The following is a 20,872-nucleotide window of genomic DNA, read 5'->3' on the forward strand; positions in this document are numbered from 1 at the left end:
GTCAGTCACTTGCTCAGCTCGAACTGCTTGCCTAAATGCTGCTACATGGTCATATGGATCTCCCGACCCTTCGTACTTCTTTACCAGTTTCTGAAGAGTTGATGGCCTTACTTGTCTTGAATACTCATCATAGGGCCTACGGCCTCTCACTCTCAGTGGGAACTGTTCCTCTCTTTGGTAAGATGGTCCACATGCATCCCAAATTGGTGTGGGTCCCCTATTACCTGCCTCACCAACCCCCTCCAAAGATCTTGTTACCCGCATTTCAGGAGGTGCATTTATGGGAGGCCAAGTTGGCTCCCCTATCCTCCAATTGTCATAGTGAGAGAAACGTTGTTGTGGTGTGATCTGTGGTCGCACTTTTGGTGCAAGATAATATCTTGGTGCTAGAGTTGGGCTACTTGCAGTGGTCCACTTTGATGTTGAGGGTCCCTCTCTAGTGAACTCTCGTAGGGGAGGAGCAACAGTTTCTCCAAGAAAGGTTGTCTCTCCTGGTTTAGCTGTATTTGTTGAGAACACTTCCATGAATAATGGTTGTCCTTTCCACGTGAGCTCTCGAATCTCCTTCCAATCTAAGGTTCGGTATTCATTGGCCCATTTATCAACGATTCGGTTCATGTGTCCTGCAAGCTTCTCGACTACCACCACAAGTGCTAGAGGAAGATCTAGCTCTGGCAATCTAGTTGTGGCATAATATCCTTCTAAAGAGTCCTTATAGAGCTCTTGAAGTGGGTCATCCTGAAAGACCTTTGTCACTGGAATTTGTCGTACAAACTCCCATTGGTTCTCAGCCCCCTGATCTATTTTGCTCTTGCCTTTCCTGTCCGTTTCCAAATTTAGATCTACAAAAAGTAAATCATCTATAGATGGCTTTGAGAACTGGGCATTGGATGGTCCAGGCATGTTCGGCTCAATGAGCCAATCATCTCTAGACTCCCTTGCTCTGGAAAGCTTTGATAAGTCTAAGAACTCACTTTTCGAGAGCTCCCCTAATTTGTCTACATTCTCTGGATGATAGGTGACTTCGTAGCGAACACCATCTCCACCCATGTACATGTTACCCTGGTCATTGACTAGAGGTGCTCTATCAAGCTCTGAGAAAAAGTCTGCGATCTTAACGAGATACCGTTGTTGTGGATCCCTAAAGATCTCAGCTCCTTGAGCATTCGTGTAGACATATTGAAGTCTCACATTGAGTGGTAACCCCATGGTGTCAGCTTCAAATGGATTAAAAGATCTTGTGGGTGTCCTATTTGGGGGCTAAGGGATGACTATTTGACGGCCCTAGATTGTCCATAGACAAAGGGCTAGTTGTCCTAGAAAGGGTATCAGATTGGGATTCGAAAAAGGTTTCAGCAATATCTGCCAAATTTCCTACCGATTGGGTCCCACTTTCTTGTGTAGGTACTCTAGAAGGTGCCTTAGGCCCTATGGCAATGTCTATATGACGTCCCGACCGCAAGTGCATAAGGTCAAATTTTAAGGTTTATTTTATATAATTTTTTTTTCAAAAAAATCCAAAAATTTTTAAGTTGGCTCAAACTTTGCCAGAACCCATTTTGAACCCCCTCGAACACATAAGGCTAAAAAAATAACGTATTTTTCGGATTGAAAATCGCCTAAAATTTACCAGTTTCTCATACTGACTCACTATGGGAAAATGGTTCCGGGACCGAAATTTCGACGATGGGTGTTTTCTAACTCCTCTTGAAAAGTTAGATAACCTCCCAAATTTTTGCGGTAGAAAAATGAAAAATTTTCCAGACTTTTTTTTTGGCACCCCCTTATCCGGTGCGGTGGCGGTCTTTACGGTGCAGTGTGTGGGTCTCTCCTCGCGGTGCGCTGTTCACGCACAACCGCATTCTTTTATTACTATTATTTTTTTCTTTTTTGAAATGCATGTGGAGTGAACTCAATGCGTGTGCAGCTATCAGATTTACAGTGAATTCAATACATGTGCAGGGAACTCAATGCATGTGCAGCTCTGAAATTTGCAGCAAATTCGAAATGTTCAATCTTAATGTGTGTGTACAGATTTCAGTTTCTCTACATGTGCAAGTTTAACAGAAGAACAAAAATGCAGGTTTAACAGAGAACTAAAATGCACAAAATTAAAGATGCAAAAAACTAAACTAAGCTAAGAACAGAAAATAAAACGAACATGCAGAAAATTGAAACTGTAAAAATTATCCTCAACCAGAATGACAAAAAATGCAAAAACAGGCTTCTCTCTTTCGCACAAAAATTGAAATTTGCAGGTTTAGCGCCTACCTCCATCCTTCCCGTGCGTTGAATCCTTGTCCTGACCTCAAGGGAGAAGCGTAGCTCGCCAATCGCACCCAAATTGCAAGACAAATAAAGAGAATTTAACAACAGATTAGTCTTAAATAAATGCCAAAATTAGTCCCAAAGCCTGCTCTCCTATCTAACAGTTTTGCAACCGATTGGAGCTTAACAAGGAGTGGTAGTGTGTGTATGGTGCTCAACTAATGTAGGCACTCGCTCCCCGACAGCGGCGCCATTGTAGAGCGGTTCTCTCTACCGTGCAGTATAGTGCTCATAGAGTACTACCGATCAACAAATGTGTTAAGAAACACAATGTCAATCCGAGGACTCGACCCGATTAGTGCATGAAGGCTTATCCCATGAGGGAGAGTTCACATACACAAACCACCACTTGACGATTCAACCATTCAACACCTCAATCAATCTCTCAATCCCTTAAATCCACTACACTAATCAAGAGAACAAGCAATGCATAGCAATCTCTTAATCCCATTCAAACATTGATTAAATCTTAGCTTTCCCTAATGCCTACAAACCCATAAGTGTGCATCTACTAACCCACAAGCTTAAGCAAGCAGAGAATGTAACATTCACAAACCCACAAGCTCATAGAGAGAGTCTATCCATGAATAACTCATTGCCAATGAAGTGGGCAAGAGCTTGCATCAATAGAGACTACACACACACACTACAAGCATGCAGCATACACAAGAGAAAGAAAGAAGCATTCAACTAATCATAGATTAATCTACTTCAATGATGCAAAAATAGATTAAGAGAAAGAAGTGGAGCTATACTCATTGGAGCTTGATGCTCATTAGAGTACAATAGAGAGAGAGAGTTAGAGAGCTGCCATAGCTTGAGAGCTCAAGAGCTTCACTCAATAGCTTATGAGAATGGCAAAAACGTCCACTTTCTTTAGCTAACATCTCTTTTGTAGAGATGTCCCTAACCCTAACCCTAGGCCTCTTTCACACATGGGTGGACAACCCCATAAGTGAGCCTTGCTTAATACACTTAGAACTCTCATTTAGAACCCACATTGGCCTAAAACGATTTACATTGCACTTTGGCACAAAAATATGGAAAAATTATGTGTGTCTTTATGTTCCCATGGCTACAATCCCGCTCTCTCGCGTTAATTGCTTCCGAACTCCTTCCATAATCCGTGTTCCCGTGGAACATGCTTCACCACTCCAATTAACTCTTGGGAGGCACCCTATGGCTAGAGAGCCATAGGGTCCCCCACTATAGCTAGAGAGCCATAGGGTCCCCCACTATAGCTAGGTTCATGGGCATTCCCTCCCCATATTCACTCTTTATATGGTATATTACCTCCCCATATTCACTCTTTATATGGTATATCACCTCCCCATATTCACTATTTGGAGATACCTTAGGGTAAAAGGGACATAGAATCCCCTTCACAACTATTCTTCCTCTTGGATAATCTTCTTCTATTTACATGATGCATCACATTTTTATTATAACTCTTGAGAGACACCCTATTTAGTAAGCCCCTTGGGCCAATCAATCTTCCCACTAGATTTTCATTTATTAACATGGTGATTCACCTCTCCATAGTCACTCTATGAGAGGAACCCTATGGTCAAGGAGCCATAAGATCCCCTCACAAGAATTTTTCCAAGGATCCCCTTATAGGACAATAACCTTTAAATAATAACTCCTATGAGGCACCCCATTCCCAAAGGGAAATATGCTCCCTTGCATAAGCATTTTTCTACCTAGATTTGCATTCAAATATAGAGTGCATCATCCCTCCATAGCTATGCTTGAGAAGCATGCTTTGGGCATAAATCCACCTCTAAAGCATTCTTTAACCTAGATGTACATTCTTCATGGGCCACACCACCCATACATAGTTGCTATCTCTGCTTCATCAAGATACGGGCGCTCAAGAAGCCTCATCATCAAGATACGGGCGCTCTAGAAGCTTTATCATCTCATCACAAGCTTCCCACACATGTGCACGCTTCAATCCTAGTGTCGCCTCATTGCCTTGATAGGTTGTTACATCACAAATCTGCTTCCATAATTCAAAATGTGTATGGCTTTGAGCCTCACCATAGTTTGAGAGCAGGTGTCTTGCTTTTGCACCACCCATACATATCTTATTAGGGTTATCTTGGGTACTTGATGGGTTTTTGCGATCCTTAGAGAGGGTGACAGCACCTGCGTGGTGAAGCCCCACGGATGATAAAACAACTTCAAGCTCTTGGATGCCCTGTTCTCGCCGTGACTCTGGCTCCATGTTCCAAGCATAATTGATGTGGAGCATCAACAATTTGTCCAGAATTCTAAGTCTTGCGTGCAAGGTACACACATGTACTCGCGACAGTGGAATTGAAAGAATAGGGTTTCAAGTAGCATCCTCCTCTGCGCGAGATGGTGCCTTGCTTTGATTGCAGCTCATAATTCCATTGAGCCAGACGTGCATACCCTTCCCTTTTTGTAATTGATTTGAGCCCTTTGCACTTGCCTGCTTATGACCTTTCACCTTGGTTGCTTGTTTTGCCTTCCCCACTGTGACACTTGGCATCCTTGGATGACAACAAAAGATGCATGGAAACAAAGTGTTAGCACCGCTTTTAGTTCCCAACATGCATTTGAGGGTCTTGAGATCACCACCAAGGTGCCACTCTATTTCAAAGTGACCAGTGCCAGGCACATGCAAGACTTCACCATTTGATTGCCTGTGTATCACTCCTTGAATACCTGTACGGGTGAAGTACCACCTCAAACTGTCATGGTCCTCATGCGGAAGGGTCCATGCCGCCTGCCACCACATGTTCTTCTCAGACTGCACTCCAAAGTAATCTTGCTTGCGTCGCTTTGTGTGCAAGTTATTCTCTGCATCACCTGTTTCATCTTCGCCGTCTAAGCTCTTTCGCTTCAATGCCCTGCTCATGAGTGTCAGACTTGTACGTTCCACCCTTTGGCCCTTTACAACCTGACATTCATCCAATTTGAGGACAAATATAGCCTTTCCATCCGTCTCCTCTAATGTCATATCATAAAACTCAATCATAGCTCGTTGAAGCGCCTCCACCTCGACGTAAACATTGTTAAACTTGTTGTAAGCAAAATCTTTTGAATTTGACATTGGCATGCTACCATCCACCCATCTATAGCCGCCTAGCAAGTCGGCAATATTGTTGTTTGCTGACTTCCTTGCCATAACTATACTGTATGGTGTTGGAAGTATAGATCGTGTCATTCCTTTGCCTCGTAGACGTGCTGTGATGCAAGTATACAAAGCCCTGTATCCCTTATCATCACTGATACCTGCTGTGTCGCACACAGTGAGCATGTCAACGGGACTGACAATCTGCTCGAATTCCTTGAGAAAATACTTTTGAATCCTGTCACGCAACGCACCATTTACTGGATTGGTTATCATATTGATTACTTTCTGCTCTCTGGAATAATGTGCTCAAGGATAGACTCCTCAGTATTGGAACAACCTAATATTGCTTTAGCACATTCCCTGGACATCACATAGTTCAGAGTCAATGACATAACTATATGAAAAAGGAATGTAATGCTAGTTTTGAAGCTGTGATTACCTTGTTTGACGCACACGTCGCTTGCGAGCCCCCCATCTTTGGAAAGAACACTCAGAGGCTTGCGCTTTCGCTGCCTTGCATTATATCCCACGGGGAGGTGAGTGAAATGATCGACATGTCGGCGAAGGCTCCGAGTTGAGTTTCGAAGACTGAGATAGTTCTCTATAGCTCGATCCCTGCTTTCCACACCTTCATCAAGCTTCATCTTCTGCTCTGCATCCTCCTTCTCTAGATCCTTGATTCAAGCCAGCATATGTTCCTTTGTGGCCATGAAAGTTGACGCACATTCTTCCTTTTCTGCCTTGCATAATTTTAGAAGCTTCCTGAGGTGATTTTGATTTGAGAGTTCCTGCAAGTACAAAGAATAGAGCCTCTGACAGTACCCTAAGAAACCATTATAACCATCACCCAAGAAGCGTACGACCTGCGTGATATTACGAAAAGGGGGAGGTGCACTAGTCTGTGGATCAAGGGGATAAATGCTTCCATCAGTCCAAAGATCAATGGCTTTTGCACCTTGAAGTCGTAGCACCTCAGCAGGAATACATCCCTTCGTTCGATTACTTCGCATTGTGGCATACTCCTCGTCTAAGTCCACGTGCAAGCGAAACTTTGATTGCTTGTTTTGGTGATGTCCCGTAGAGCCATTGTACCTAGCAAATGGAGATGGAGATGTAGATGGATATAGAGATGGAAATGTGGATGGTGATGGAGATGATGGAGATGGAGGATGGAGGTGGAGGATGGAAATGTGGATGGTGATGGAGGAGATGAAGATGGAGATGGTGATGGAGATGGAGGTGGAGGAGATGCAGATGGATACAGAGATGGAAATGGAGGCCTTGAGGAGATAGATATGGAGAGCTTGCTAGTGATGGAGATGGAGAGCTTCAGCTTGTAAGGATGTGTAGATCTGTACCTTCACAGGAGGGGATGGTGAGCTCTTCCATGAGAGCTGGTGGAGAGGATGATAGATATGGAGAGCTTGCTAGTGATGGAGATGGAGAGCTTCAGCTTGCAAGGATGTGTAGATCTGTACCTTCACAAGAGGGGATGGTGAGCTCTTCCATGAGAGCTGGTGGAGAGGATGATGGAGTAGGAGCTCCAGATCTGCAGGACATGGCTCCTAGAGAGAGAAAAAGAAGCCCTTACCCAAGTAAAACACCCTAAACGTGTTTTAGAGAGAGAGTGTAGAGAGAGAGTGGGATCTGTAGTACCTCCAAAAACGGAGGGAACAAAGTGACAAAAATTTTCAAACATTCTTTGTGAAAGGTACTTCACTACAAGACAAAAAGGCAGTTAGGTCCATATTCCTTCAGAAGATCTAATGATTAGATCACCTTTTGGCCTATTTTCTTTTTTGTAGAAAAGGAAAAATGCATTTTCAGGCCTAGGCCACTAGCTTGGTCAAAGCTTGATTAGCATTTTAAGCATTTCACTAAGTGTCCAAATAAAAGGGCCCAAGAAGACCCCAAACAAGTCCTAATGATTATTCAATGACAATAGCATGTGTGTATGCTTGTAACAATTGTAGCTAGGTAATTCATTGGCTAGATCTTCACTTAACAATTCAATAATCAACAAACAAAAAGATAAATCGACACGTATTGAGGGCCGATTTGTGAGGCCAGTCCTCCCTTAAAAGGCTTTGTATTATCTTGTGCTCAAGCTCTTCCAAGAGTCATTGCTTGAGCTAAAATACAATCTTTAGGACCTTGGATCCTAGGAACTCCATCACCAAGACAACTTGATGGCTTAAGAGAGCTTGTGCGTACCATTCTCCTCTTCTCAAGCACTCAAATACCACACAAGCAAGTAGTACTTTCAGAGAGAAGGAGTAGAGTGTATGTAGTGGTAGATGGAAGCTTTCATGGAGAGATTCATACACTAAGTAAATAACTAGCTACTACCAAGGGAGGCAGCATAAGCGAGATGAAATTATGGGAAACTGTGGAGAGATGAGTGTAGAGCTAGGTGAGAGCTTTCTATAGAGCCCCTCCATGCATGAAACCGAGCTTGCATGCAAGACTTGTGGCTCTCTGAAGCTCAACTTTTGCAAAAAGCAAAGGAGATGCTATTTTTAGCTGGAAAAAGGTGGGGCACCCACCTTTTAGCATGGGGAGCTCACTTTTGGGAGGCGCCTTCTTGAGAGGTGGCTTGGGGGACACTCCAGCCCCTTTTCCCACTCTCTAGCCCACTTTCCCACACTTTTGAGCCCTCCAACACATGGTCCCAGCCTTATTTCCTTCCCGTAAGCCATATTTTGTCCGTTTTTGGTCCTCTAGGAATCCGTTTGACTTCCCGTAAATCATGGTGAGTTCCTGGAAAATTGTCCAATGCACCTTTGAAGTAGCATTCACTTGTGGGCACTTCCCATTGCCCGAATGCACTTCCTGCATGTCATTTTCTTAGCTTTATTGGCCTTCTCTCTCTAGAAATAACCTGTTTCTAGTGAGAGAACATCTGTTCTAAAGCTATTAACTTGTGTTATGCACCTTTGAAGGTTTATTACTCTTATTGGCATTTTTGCTAATGCCCAAATATACCTTCCTACATAGCCTTAGCTTTATTTGATATTCTCTCTCTAGAAATATCCTGTTTCTAGTGAGATAATATCACTTTTAAAGCTACTAACTTATTTTATGCACCTGTGAAGGTTTATTCCTACCTTAATATACCTTCCTGCATAACCTTGCCTTGCTTCCTTTGTTTTCTCTCTCTATATGGCCACTTTTTAGAGAGAGAAAACCTGTGAAGCTCATCAAAAATATAATAAAATATAATTTTGATGCCATTACCCCGCCCTTAAATCATAGTCGTCCTCGACTATGCCGTATTAAGGAAGGCCTTAACATCTTGACTTATGCTTTGGATCCACTTTTAGCAAATTACACCATTCCACAATAGAACTAGTCTACCTGGTGCTTGGGAGACATAGCTGCCGCAAGCGTGTAATATCTGGTAGCAACTAGACATCCTTCTGCAATAGATTTCTAGTCTATTCGGTGCTTGAGACATGAAGCTGCTGCAAGCGTGTCTCTCTCATACATGCATGCACTTTTAACTTGAAAACAAAATGAAGAGAAAAGAATATGGGAAAACTTTACCGTTTCTTCATTACCTGGTTTTACCTTGTCTTGTAACTTTTATAACCCTTGACTTTGGTTATACGTATTTACAAGAGCCATTAAATCTTTAAGCTGCGGCTCAACCATCCATTTAGCATCATTAAATGAATAATTCTTAAACTTAACTAAATACTTACGAAGTACCTTACCATTTCGTAGCAGCTTATCTTCATGCCTAAGGATACTTTCTGGTTGCAAAATTTCCTCAAGCTCATCAAATTCTGGTGGGTCTTCCATAAGAGGTTCCGTTAGGAGGAGTACCCTGATAAACCTTTAACAAGCTTACATGAAAGGCGTTATGAATATGCCAGTGGTGGGCGCCAGCTTTAGCCTATAAGCTATTTTGTTTATCCTTTTCAAAATTTGAAAGGGTCCATAATAGCGGCGTGCTAGCTTGGCATAGTACTTTTGATGACCTGAGTGCATTCCTTGCCAGTCTTTTCCCGTCTTTTGCCTTAATCGAGCCTTTGGGAACTTGAGCAAAACCCAGTCATCTTCCTTGAATTCAAGGGGTCTTCTATGCTTATCAGCAGTGCTCTTTTGCTTCAACTACGATACCTTTATGGTGTCCTTTATCTTCCCAAAAGACATTTGAAGATCACGCGCATACTCATCTGCAACAACGAAGATGTTTTGATGCATCTTCAAAATTGGTGGAACTTTTGGTCTACCTTCGATGATCTCAAAAGGAGACTTTCTGGTAGAGCTATGCACCGTGTTATTGTATGCATACTCTACTAACGGTAGGTACCTTTCCCACTGGTTGCGATGATCTACATCATTAACATAGTTCTTAAGTAGATCCAACACAGTGGAATTGACTATCTCGCTTTGACCATCCGTTTGAGGATGATACGCTGATGAGAAGTCTAATTGTGTACCCATATTCTCAAATAGCCCTTGCCAGAAGAGACTCGTCATACGAGGATCTCTATCTGAGACTATTGACTTTGGCAAGCCATGGTACTTAAATATCTGTGAAATGAAGAGGTTAGCCATATGATGTGCTTTGATAGTCTTCTTGACAGGTATAAAGTGTGCCTGCTTACTAAACCTATCAACTATCGTCCAAATACCTGTATTGCCATGAATTGATTTTGGGAGCCCAAAAATGAAATCCATGGAAATACTCTCCCAAGGAGCATGTGGTATAGGTAATGGCTGAAGCAAGCCTAGTTGCTTTCCCCTATCATACTTTACTTTTTGGCACATCAAGCATTGGGAAACATATGCCTGAATGTCCCTCTTCATTGACGGCCAATAAAAGTACATTTCAATAGCATTGGTTGTTGCTTGAATGCCACGATGCCCCGCATAAGGTGGTGCATGTGATTCGAGCATAACCTTCTCCCTCAACTCTTGAGTTACACATAGCTTTGAGTCATAGAGAAGAAATCCATCTTTTACCTCATATGGATCCTGTTTCTTCCCAATGGCTAAAGCCGACATAATATTAGCAAAATCTGGATCACTAGCATATGCATCTACCATATTGGTAAGATCTTTGTGATATGCTATGATATAGCATTTACTCTTGGTCTACGTACTAAGTTTTGCTTGCCAGGAATGTGAGCAATATGAAAATGAAATTGCGAAAGAAAATTTTCCCACCTCATTTGCTTGTCCGACTTCGTTTGCGTCATGAAGTACTTGAGCCTTTGATGATCCGTTCGTATGATGAAAGGAATCCCCATTAGGTAGTGCTTCCATGAATCTAGAGCATGCATTACTGCAAGTGACTCTTTCTCATAAATTCCTAGCACTCTCTCTTCTGTAAGCAGCGGCTTTCATATGCTATAGCATGCCCTTCTTGCAAAAGCACGGCACCTAAGCAATCACCGCTTGCATCACAATGGACCTCAAAAGGCTTGGTGAGATCCGGAAGAAGCACTATATGTAATGGTCCTGCTATAATAGAAAATTTCTCAATAAATCTTCTATAATAGGAACACATTCCTATGAAGCTTCTAACTTCATGTAGATTCCTTGGTTGGATCCATTCCTCAATTATCTTCTACTTTTCAGGATCCATCCGGATACCATCTTTGGAGATAATGTGACCCAAGTATCGAATCTCTTGTAAAAAGAACTCACTCTTTTTACCATTGATAAACAACCATGATAAACAACCGATTATCATGTAATTCTTGAAAAACAACCCTTAGATGGCTCTTATGTTCTTCCATAGTCTTGGAGTATATGATGATGTCATCAAAGAATACTCCTGTGTAAGCGTGATGCTTACGAAAGATCCGTTCCATCATTCGGTTGAATGTGGCTGGAGCATTTGTGAGCCCAAAAGGCATCACAAGGAATTCATAGAGACCGAATGTAGTGCGAAATCCAGTCTTGTGAATGTCTTCCAGTATACGATACGAATCTGATGATAACCACTCTTGAGGTCTATCCTACTAAAGTAGGAAGATCCTTGGAGCTTATCTAACAGATCTTCTATCCTTGGAACCGAAAAACGATTCTTAATGGTGTTCTTGTTTAGCGCACGATAGTCCACACACATGCGGTATGAACTCATTAACTTGCACCATAATCTCTTCCTGCTGCATAGGAGAGACTCTATAAGGCGGCTTGTTAGGCGCTGAAATGCATGGGATGAGATAAATTCTATGATCATCTTCTCCTCTTGAAGGAGGTAGTTCCCGTGGGATAGAATCCGTGAAACAATCTGAAAACTCATTAAGAAATTCCTTATCTATTTCTTCTTTTGATATGAGTTACTTGATTCAGATAAGAGAGAATTAGCACTTTCAGGTGAGTCCTTTACAAAAATCATATACGCGAAAATAGCTGACTTTATTGATTTTTGAATAGAAACCTGAGATACAATAGGGATGGTATGTCCCTTATCGTCAACCTTTAAGCTAATATCTCGATCATGATGTCTAAAAGAAATGACTCTATCTGGGAGACTAAGATTAGCTCTCATCCTATGAAACCATGGCATTCCATGCAAAACATCTTGATGTTGGAGAGGAGAAATAAAGAAGTCCTCCTGGTCAACATATCCTTGCACATGAATACGGAGCTTTCCAATCAAAGGGGTCACCGGAACCCTTTGCCCAATGAAAGCGCCTGTCGCATCAAGTGCATGACCCATCTCATGCTCATGTATGCCCAACTTAGCGGCTAACTCCATTGATATGAAGTTATGTGTAGAGCCTGTGTCAAACAATATGAGACTATAGTGGTCTCGTACTTTGCCCCATGCATACAATAAGCGTGATTCTTCTGAATCATCCGCGTGCTCCATGAGAACCATAGTTGCTTGAGGATTGTCTTTCTAGCTATCTTTTTAGGACAAGCTCTAGAAACATGACCTTTTTTCCTGCATGTAAAGCACTTGTTCTCCTTGCGATAGTGCTCCATCTCTTTGGGAGAGAGACGATTGCTACCCTTGAAGACACCCTTGTCCTTCTTCTTGTCACCTTGATTCTTGTTATGAAAAGAAGGCTTAGCACCATGCTGGGACTTATGTCCTTGCTGGACTTTATTCACCGACTTTGAAGCAAAGATCTTGGATGCTACCAAAGTATGATGAATGATTCCAGAGATAGTCTGGGGCTTTTGTGCATTGACATAAATCTTCATGTCTTCAGGAAGACCAGCACAAAACTGTTGCTTTTGCTTAGGAAAATATATCCTTTTGAAGACAGTGGCTTTGAGATGTGCATCCCAAAACTTGTCCACATACTTTTGGACAGTTTCTGCTTGTTCAAGCTTTAGGCTTCGCCATGCCGTAAGGACATTGTCTTCAGCTTCTTCAGTGAGAAATTGCTTCATGATAGCAGTTCTACACGTCTTCCAAGTGGTTGGAGCGATGCCTTGGGTTCTTAAGCTAGCCCACCATTGGATTGCAGACTTTTGGAAGTACATAGCAACATGCCTTATCTTTGAGCACTCATCAAAGTGCTCTCCTCCAAAAGCTGAATCAAACTGTTGGATAAATCCGAGGATTTTATCCGTAGCTCCATAAGTTCCATCATAGGAGAGGAAGGTGACATTCTTCCCTCCTTCTTTGAACTTTTCCAAGCGATCGGCGAGACCTCTTCCATACTGGATGTACACACCTATGCCCCCTTCTTTTGGGCTTAGCCTTTGGGGTAGCCACATCGGAGCTTGATGAATAAGAAGGTGGAGATGGAGGAGTTGGAGACCTCCTTCTTCTTTGTCGTGGATTCCTCCTATCACTGCTTCCTTCACTAGAGAAATATAGGAAGGTTTAGGATGCCTTCTCTTTGTATTACGGATAGGAGAGCGCTTTGGATGTCGTCGTCTTGGTGGGGTAAGAGAGTATAGGCTTGCTATCTTGACATCACTCAGCCTTAGTTTCAGGATGTATTTCCTTGGAAGATGCCCTCACCTTCGTATTGATGGAAAGCATCAATACTCAAAAGATCCAGAAGCAAGGGATTGGATGAGAGTCAAGACGTTTAAGGAGATTCAAGGAGGGTTTAAAATGAGGCAGTACTACAAAATCTCTTAAAAGCATTCAGTGAGTTACACTTGTTAGGTGGTATGGCACCTAGTGCTCACCCACATCTAAGAGTGTATACACTTCTATTTTTCTAGATTGGTGGACGTCCCCCTTTAAGCACTCTAGATTAATATCAGGAATTCTATAGGCGAGGACAAGTTTTTGTTGGGGTGCACACAAGTCTGAGGCGGCATGAGAATTCATGAGTTATCGACCAAGAGCAAGACTTTATGCATCTTGTTCTAGTATGTTTTTGGCTAGCTAGTATCAGGGATACGAAAGACATGGTCGAGGTTACTGAGTACTATCAAGATAGGATAGTAAGTCTCTAGAAGGAGGGCTATGCACCTCAAGTTCAGTCAGCTTAGCTACTATGAGCTAAGGTTCCACTCTCTAAAGATGGGAGTCCAGATGCATCTTGTTCTAGTATGTTTTTGGCTAGCTAGTATCAGGGATACGAAAGACATGGTCGAGGTTACTGAGTACTATCAAGATAGGATAGTAAGTCTCTAGAAGGAGGGCTATGCACCTCAAGTTCAGTCACCTTAGCTACTATGAGCTAAGGTTCCACTCTCTAAAGATGGGAGTCCACGGCAGTAGGTTTGATACACTACCCCAATTTTTATATTACTAACTGAGAACTTTTGCATCACTTCTTTAGAGTGTCTATGCATAATTTTATGACTAACTCTCCCAACGTGCGAGAGTGTACATATGATTTGCACAAGTTGTGGGATCAGTGTCGGTTATGAACTGAAGAGGAATTTTTGATAATGATGAAGACGTGTGTTATCAGGCATTATTGAACCATCAGGCATTTCTCATGAACAAGAAAGAATTTTTCTCGTGAGCCTCGCACTAAGATAGATAGACCTGAAGAAGGTTTTACTTGGGAGAATGTCTCCATGCTTAAGAAGCATTTTCCTACCCTTGTTTTTGAGGATGAAAATATTTTTCCAAGAGGGAGGTAATGTGAGGACAAGGGTCCTACGGACAAGGTCCCCGGACAGGTGCCCGTCCATGCAGTTAAGTGGGCGTCCTTAGTGTGAAAGGGCCAGGGGCCGACCAGGGGCTATATAAGGACATGGTTGGGTGGTTAATGGCATGGGTCATTACCGCGCTCCTCACAATATGCTAGACCTGTTTGTAAAACACCTTATAGATTAAGTGAGACACAACACTTAGAGATAGATAGGCAATTGAAAGACTACATAGATAAAGGTTTTATTAAACCTAGTGTTTCAGAGGAAATAGGAGCAACACAAGCAGCACGTTTTGGCGAAATGGTTGACAACAAGGCAAATAATTAAAGTGGATTCCTAATTTTTCACATTTCTCGTATTTCCCGTATATCTCATTTATGAGATCAAAGCCTTATAATTTACCCAAGGAAATGTAATTAATTGAGTGGAGCAAGCCTTGTAATTGAAGTGGGTTTTGAACCCTAGGTATAAAAGCCAACCTTAGCTAATTTGTATGGGGGATTATCTCTAAGTTGGATACGTGCATTTGAGCTCTCACACACACAGAAGCCTCTTTGTTGTGAAGAAGGTGAAGCTTTCCATAGCTTCCACACATTGTACATTTGCCTCTACTGAATGAAGAGTAAGCTTCTCCTAGTTCTTATGGTGTCTTTTTTGCTTTGAATGCTATGTTTTGTTACTTGGAACGAATGGATACACCATTTTGCCCTCAAGCTCGTTGAGTGTATTCGTGCTTGTTGTTTGCGTATTTGATTGATTCCAAAGTGTTTCTTGTATTGATATTGGTTGTTTTAGCATACTCTTGAGTCCTATGTTGCATATTGACTGTTTTGGTGGGCTGCCCGGATGAAAACATGGTTTTAACCCTCCCTTAGTTTATGTGTTTTAGCATACCCATTGTGTTCTCAAGCGTCCCTAGTGTACAAAGAGTGAACCCGACGATCAACCACCACACAAGTTCAAGCATTGATTTAAGCATTTGTGTGCCCATAGGATGAGATAATCTTTGTTCTCTTTGTGGTTAGAGTAGTGCGTACTCATGTGTTTTGCCTTATCTTTGCATGGATTGGTGTTGATACCGTAGTGCCACCGCGGACAAGCCTATGTATCCTCTATGAACTAGCCGAATCACTTCCCTCATATCAACATATGTGTTAGTACTTGAAAGCTATGCTATGATATCTATCACAGTGAGCTGCTAACACCGGCGTCGCTGCCACGGACGTAACATCAAAAATTAAAGTGTTGCCTGCATGTAAATCATCAAACATCTCCCAAAAAAAAGGTAAATTTTTGTGATAAACTCTTTTATAACCTATCATAATATTTTGATTTTGGCAATTCTTATTGCCCAAAAACATCTCGAATGTCAAGGAAAGCATGATTCAATGATATGTTGAGCTTTTGTTAGGTTGTAGCAGCTCCATATCCATAGTTCAAAGTATTCAAAGAAAAAATCCAAGAAAACTTCTATGTCTGGGCGCACCACATGATAAATGTCATCTTTATCCTTCAAAATTCACGTCATTAGCCCAAGATAGCATAAGATCGCCATGTTGCATTTTAGCTAACTTAAGTAGTAAACCCTCTATATCCAAGATAAGTACTCTCCTTTGTTACTCAAGAGTACGTAGAGGTGGTAGTTGTCTAGGGGTGGTTGATGACTTGGAGGAGGCCCCTGATGAGGTTCAGGATGTGGTTGTTCACACTCTAAAGAAGAATGCCACTCTAAAAGTAACACATTTCCTTGTTTGGGATTTGAAATCAAAACACAACAAAATTAGTCTCGTCTTTTGGCCAAGTGGTTGATCCAAAAATCATCCTCTGTGCTCTAGAATGGCAAAGTGGTGGATCTGGGTCTAGAATGGCTGATTTAGAAATCCTCTACATGCTCTCCAATTCTAGAATTTCCAAGTGGTGGATCTAGAAATCCTCTTCAATTCTAGAATGGACAAGTGGTGGATCTGGAAATCCTCCTTTGTACTCTCGAATGGTCACGTCGCGGATCTGGGTCTAGAATGGACAAGTGGTGGATTTAGAAATCCTCTGCAATTCTAGAATGGACAAGTGATGGATCTAGAAATCTTCTTCTCTAGAATGGTCGTGTTGGATCTAGAAATCCTCCCCCTTTGGAAACGTAGACCCACCACTTGGCCAATCTAGATTCCATTGAGGGCTTCCAAACATTTCCCAAATTAGGAGCCCCCTTATAGTAGAGTGCACTCCAACATTTATAAAAATTGACTGAAGAGTAACAAATTTTCCACTAAAGTTTATAATTGACTTTAAAACCAAGATAAAAGTTTCAATAAATACTCTTAATAGATACAAAAAAAATTCTTGTCAATTCATGATTACAGAAAGACAAAATTCCTCCAAAAAAAACTCATAATCATTGTTACAAGTTGCTTTGTTTCTTTGAGAATGAATTGCTTCAAGTCTTGAAATGAATACTCCTTAGAACAATATCCTTGAAAGATATCTGTAAGAAACCATCACAAATTAAGTTTCTTCCTTCTGAATACAAAATTGTTTCATAAAATCATGTATTGGGTTGTAATTATCATTTATGTTGAGTAGTACCTTAGCGACTTCTATCCAGATGGAGAAGATTATATTCATTCAACACCTTCTTTATGAAAGCCTTTGTAGTGGTTGGCTTCAACTGCGGTGTGGTACAACCCAATTTTCTAGCTAAAGAAATCATTTGTGGTCCCTTCATGCTATCAATACTGATTCGTTCTTTTGCCATTATTTCTTTTATCTATTCTCTTTTGTTTTCATTTTCACTTCTTACATTAGCTAATGCCTCCTATTTGTCAAACAAACAAGCTTTTGTATCTTCTCTACAAGTGGTAGCCTATCTATGTTGATTGTCTTCTATGACCATTTCAAGTTGCGATCTTTCCAAAAATCCTTGGTGCCTTTGTATTCATTTTCATTAGATATTGGGGGTTGTTCGTAATAACGATGAGAGCCAACGACCTCATGCACATCTTCGCTCTCATCAAGCCGCAATAAGTATGGGAGAAACTCTTCCATGAAAATATTTTCGACGATCTTTTCTTCATCAAACTTTATAGGAAATATGCAATTGTTGTCAAGTGAAACACATCCCTTGTATGGAGAGTCATCAATAAGAACCGTTCTCTGAGCATCACATTCAAAGCATACTGAGATTTTGGCCAATGGTTTGAACTTTGCCTGAACTGTTGGATTATCAGGTCTAACTAGTTTATTACTTTCACAAATGTAGCAAGCATCTTGAGCGCAAACTACAAAACAACGCAATATCTCTCCTACTCTGTCTTGTAGCATTCTCAATATTTGAAGAACATTACTCTCTGTCGTTGCCATTGACCAAATCCCATCATTAAATCTTTCTAATATAATCTTCATAAATTTGATGAATCCCGGTCTTAGGACAATATGTCTTCTTGAATCAATTTAAATAGATTCGTGTATCGAAGATGGGATGAGTAGCCTATGGCCCTATGGCCATAGGGTCTTTTTTGAGAGTTACTATTATGTAGGGGTGCTGCAACCTCTAAAGGATGCACATCTATGTTAAAGAACGCTTTAGAGGTGAAGCCTATGCCCAAAGCATGCTTCTCAAACATAGCTATGGTGGGATGATGTACCTTGTGTTTGAATGCAAATCTAGGTAGAAAAATGCATAGGGAGAGTACTTCTCTTTGAGAATAGATTGCCTCATAGGAATAATTATGGAAAGTTAATAAGTGCTTGCTAGGGGATTGTTGGAAGAACTCTTGTGAGGGGACACAACATTTGTGGGCAAAGGTGCAGGTTTTTCTTTTACATGAAGGTCCCAAATAAGAAGAAGAAGAGGAGACTTAACTACTAACACCTGTTGTCTAACCTGGTGTCTAGTGCAAAGCTCATGAAAATCCAAAACTCTTTCGGGTTCATGAGTAACGCTTGGTGGTTAAATAAAATCAATCAACACACCTGTGTCTTGACTCTATACCACTCTCTACGTTGTCTGCTAACCACCCTGCATTAAGCATAGTATACTCTCCCTCTTTGTTGAGCTTTCCATGTTGAAATGCTATAGGATCTACCAAGTATGCTTGCTAGGACTCTGTTGTCACCTCAATGCATGGGCCCATGTCCATGCCACATGTGTCTTCTTTAACACTGTCAATAGCTTCGCAATCCTTAAAACTAGATTCACTATCTTCACCATAAAACAAGTGTATCTTTCTAGGTAGTGCCCCATCAACTAAGACAAAATCAAGGTACCAAGACACAGGTTCCTCTCCAGTACCATTGATTAGGAGTGGCTTGCTAGAGGACTTTCTCTTGGAAGACATTTCCACACTTGCAACAAGAGCCACTATTTAGACATTATTCATAGTTTTTTTTTGTCCAAAAGATCAGTACATAAGCTACACATTTTTAGTTAGGAAGATCTTGATGTTAGGATAAAAAGCCTTGAGAGGGGGAGCCTATGGCCCTATGGCCATAGGGGGATCCTTGGTGAATAGGTGGGGGTGATGCATCTTATGAAGATATGCACCTTTTCAAAAGCCTCCACAAATGCTGTGGTTGTGTACTATATACCACTCTTTACGTTGTCTGCTAACCACCCTCCATTAAGCATAGTATATTGTCCCTCTTTGTTAAGTTTTCCATGTTGAAATGTTGCATAATCTACCAAGTATGCTTGCTTGGACTCTATTGTCACCTCAATGCATGGGACCATGTCCATGCCACACATGTCTTCTTTAACAATCTCAATAGCTCCGCAATCCTTAAAACTAGATTCATTGTCTTCACCATAAAACAAGTGTATCTTTCTAGGTAGTGCCACATCAACCAAGACAAAATCAAGGTACCAAGACACAAGTTCCTCTCAGTACCATTGATGGGGAGTGGTTTGCTAGAGGACTTTCTCTTGGAAGACATTTCCACACCTGCAACACAAGAGCCACTATTTAGACATTATTCCAAAAGATAAGTACATAAGCTACAAATTTTTAGTTAGGAAGATATTGATGTTAGGATAAAAAGCCTTGAGAGGGGAAGCCTATGGCGCTATGGCCATAGGGGGATCCTTGGTGAATAGGTGGGGGTGATGCATCTTATGAAGATATGCACATCTAGCTAGAAAAATACTTGTGAGGGAGAGTCTATTGCCCTTTGGCCATAGGGTGCATCTCAAGCGTCTCTATATATTGAATATATGCATATTTAGCTAAAAGATTGCTTCTACAAGGGAGCTTATTGCCCATAGTCCATTGTCCATAGGGTACCTCTCAAGAGAGATAAATAAGCCCATGTTAAGTGCAAAAATCTAGCTAAAATAATATTTGAGAGGGGATTCTATGGTCCTCTAGGCATAGGGTACCCCTCTAGAGTGACTATTGAGTGTATGTAGCTAGAACAATGCATGAGAGGGGTAGCCTTTAGGCTTCAAGTAATAGGGTGCCTATGAAGAGTTACTATGGAGTGGTGAAGCACCATGTCAAGAGATACAAATCTAGGTAGACAAATGCTAGAGAGCAGGACATGATTCCTCTCAAGACTTTACTATAAACAATCTATGAGACTGGCTAGAAAAAGCTTGAGAGGGGGAGCCTATGGCCCTTTGGCCATAGGGTGCTTGTCAAGAATGAAAATGTAGGGGTGATACACCCTATGAATTGATGCATATACAGCTTGAAGCATGCTGGAAAAGGAGAGCCTATGGCCCTATGGCCATAGAGTTCCTCTAAAGTTATGGATGGGTGATGACCCTACAAAGGGATGCAAGAGTGAATGGCCCTCTGGCCATAGGGTGCTTGTCAAGAAGGAAAATGTAGGGGTGATACACCATGTGAATGGATGCACATACAGCTTGAAGCATGCTGGAAAAGGAGAGCCTATGGCCCTATGGCCATAGGGTTCCTCTAAAGTTATGACCCTACAAAGGGATGCAAGAGGGAATATGGGGAGGTGATTATGCAAGAGATATTGTGGGGAGGTTATTCACCATGGATAGAATGCTTGAAAGGGAGATGCTATGGATGTCTTAGCATAGGATACCTTTCAATAGTACGTAAGAAGAGCCTATGGACCTAGCTAGAAGAATGCTTGAGAGTGGAGCCTATGGCTATTTGGCCATATGGTGCCTCCCAAGAGTTACTATGGATCAAAGAAGCACTAGGTGTAGGTATGCAAGTCTAGGTGGATGAATATTTTGAGAAGAGCTACATATGGCCATGTGGCCATAGGGTGCCTCTCTTAAGACTTACTATGAAGAGGAAATGAACCTAGCTATAAGAATGCTAGAGAGGTGGATCCCATAGCCCTCCAACCATAGGCTTCCTTCCAAACATGACAATGCAAGGGTGATGCCCCATATAAAGGGAAGCACATTTAGCTAGCTAGAAT

The 20,872-nt window shown here is 41.6% G+C and overlaps 1 protein-coding gene across 1 annotated transcript; it reads right to left on the reverse strand.

The window, feature by feature from the left end:
• Positions 1–17,356: 17,356 nt before the first annotated feature.
• LOC147618026 (uncharacterized) lies at positions 17,357–17,833 on the reverse strand. The gene has a single exon (XM_086775545.1). It carries the CDS (start codon positions 17,831–17,833, stop codon positions 17,357–17,359), a length of 477 nt encoding a protein of 158 aa, XP_086631671.1.
• Between the last annotated feature and the right edge of the window lie 3,039 nt (positions 17,834–20,872).

Source organism: Cibotium barometz, chromosome 36 (genome assembly GCF_041138505.1).
Source record: "Cibotium barometz isolate CiBa-2024 chromosome 36, ASM4113850v1, whole genome shotgun sequence".
Taxonomy (NCBI): domain Eukaryota; kingdom Viridiplantae; phylum Streptophyta; class Polypodiopsida; order Cyatheales; family Cibotiaceae; genus Cibotium; species Cibotium barometz.

Coding starts and splice junctions, on each gene's coding strand:
- LOC147618026 (XM_086775545.1), bottom strand. CDS start 17,833: ATGGCAACGACAGAGAGTAATGTTCTTCAAATATTGAGAATGCTACAA.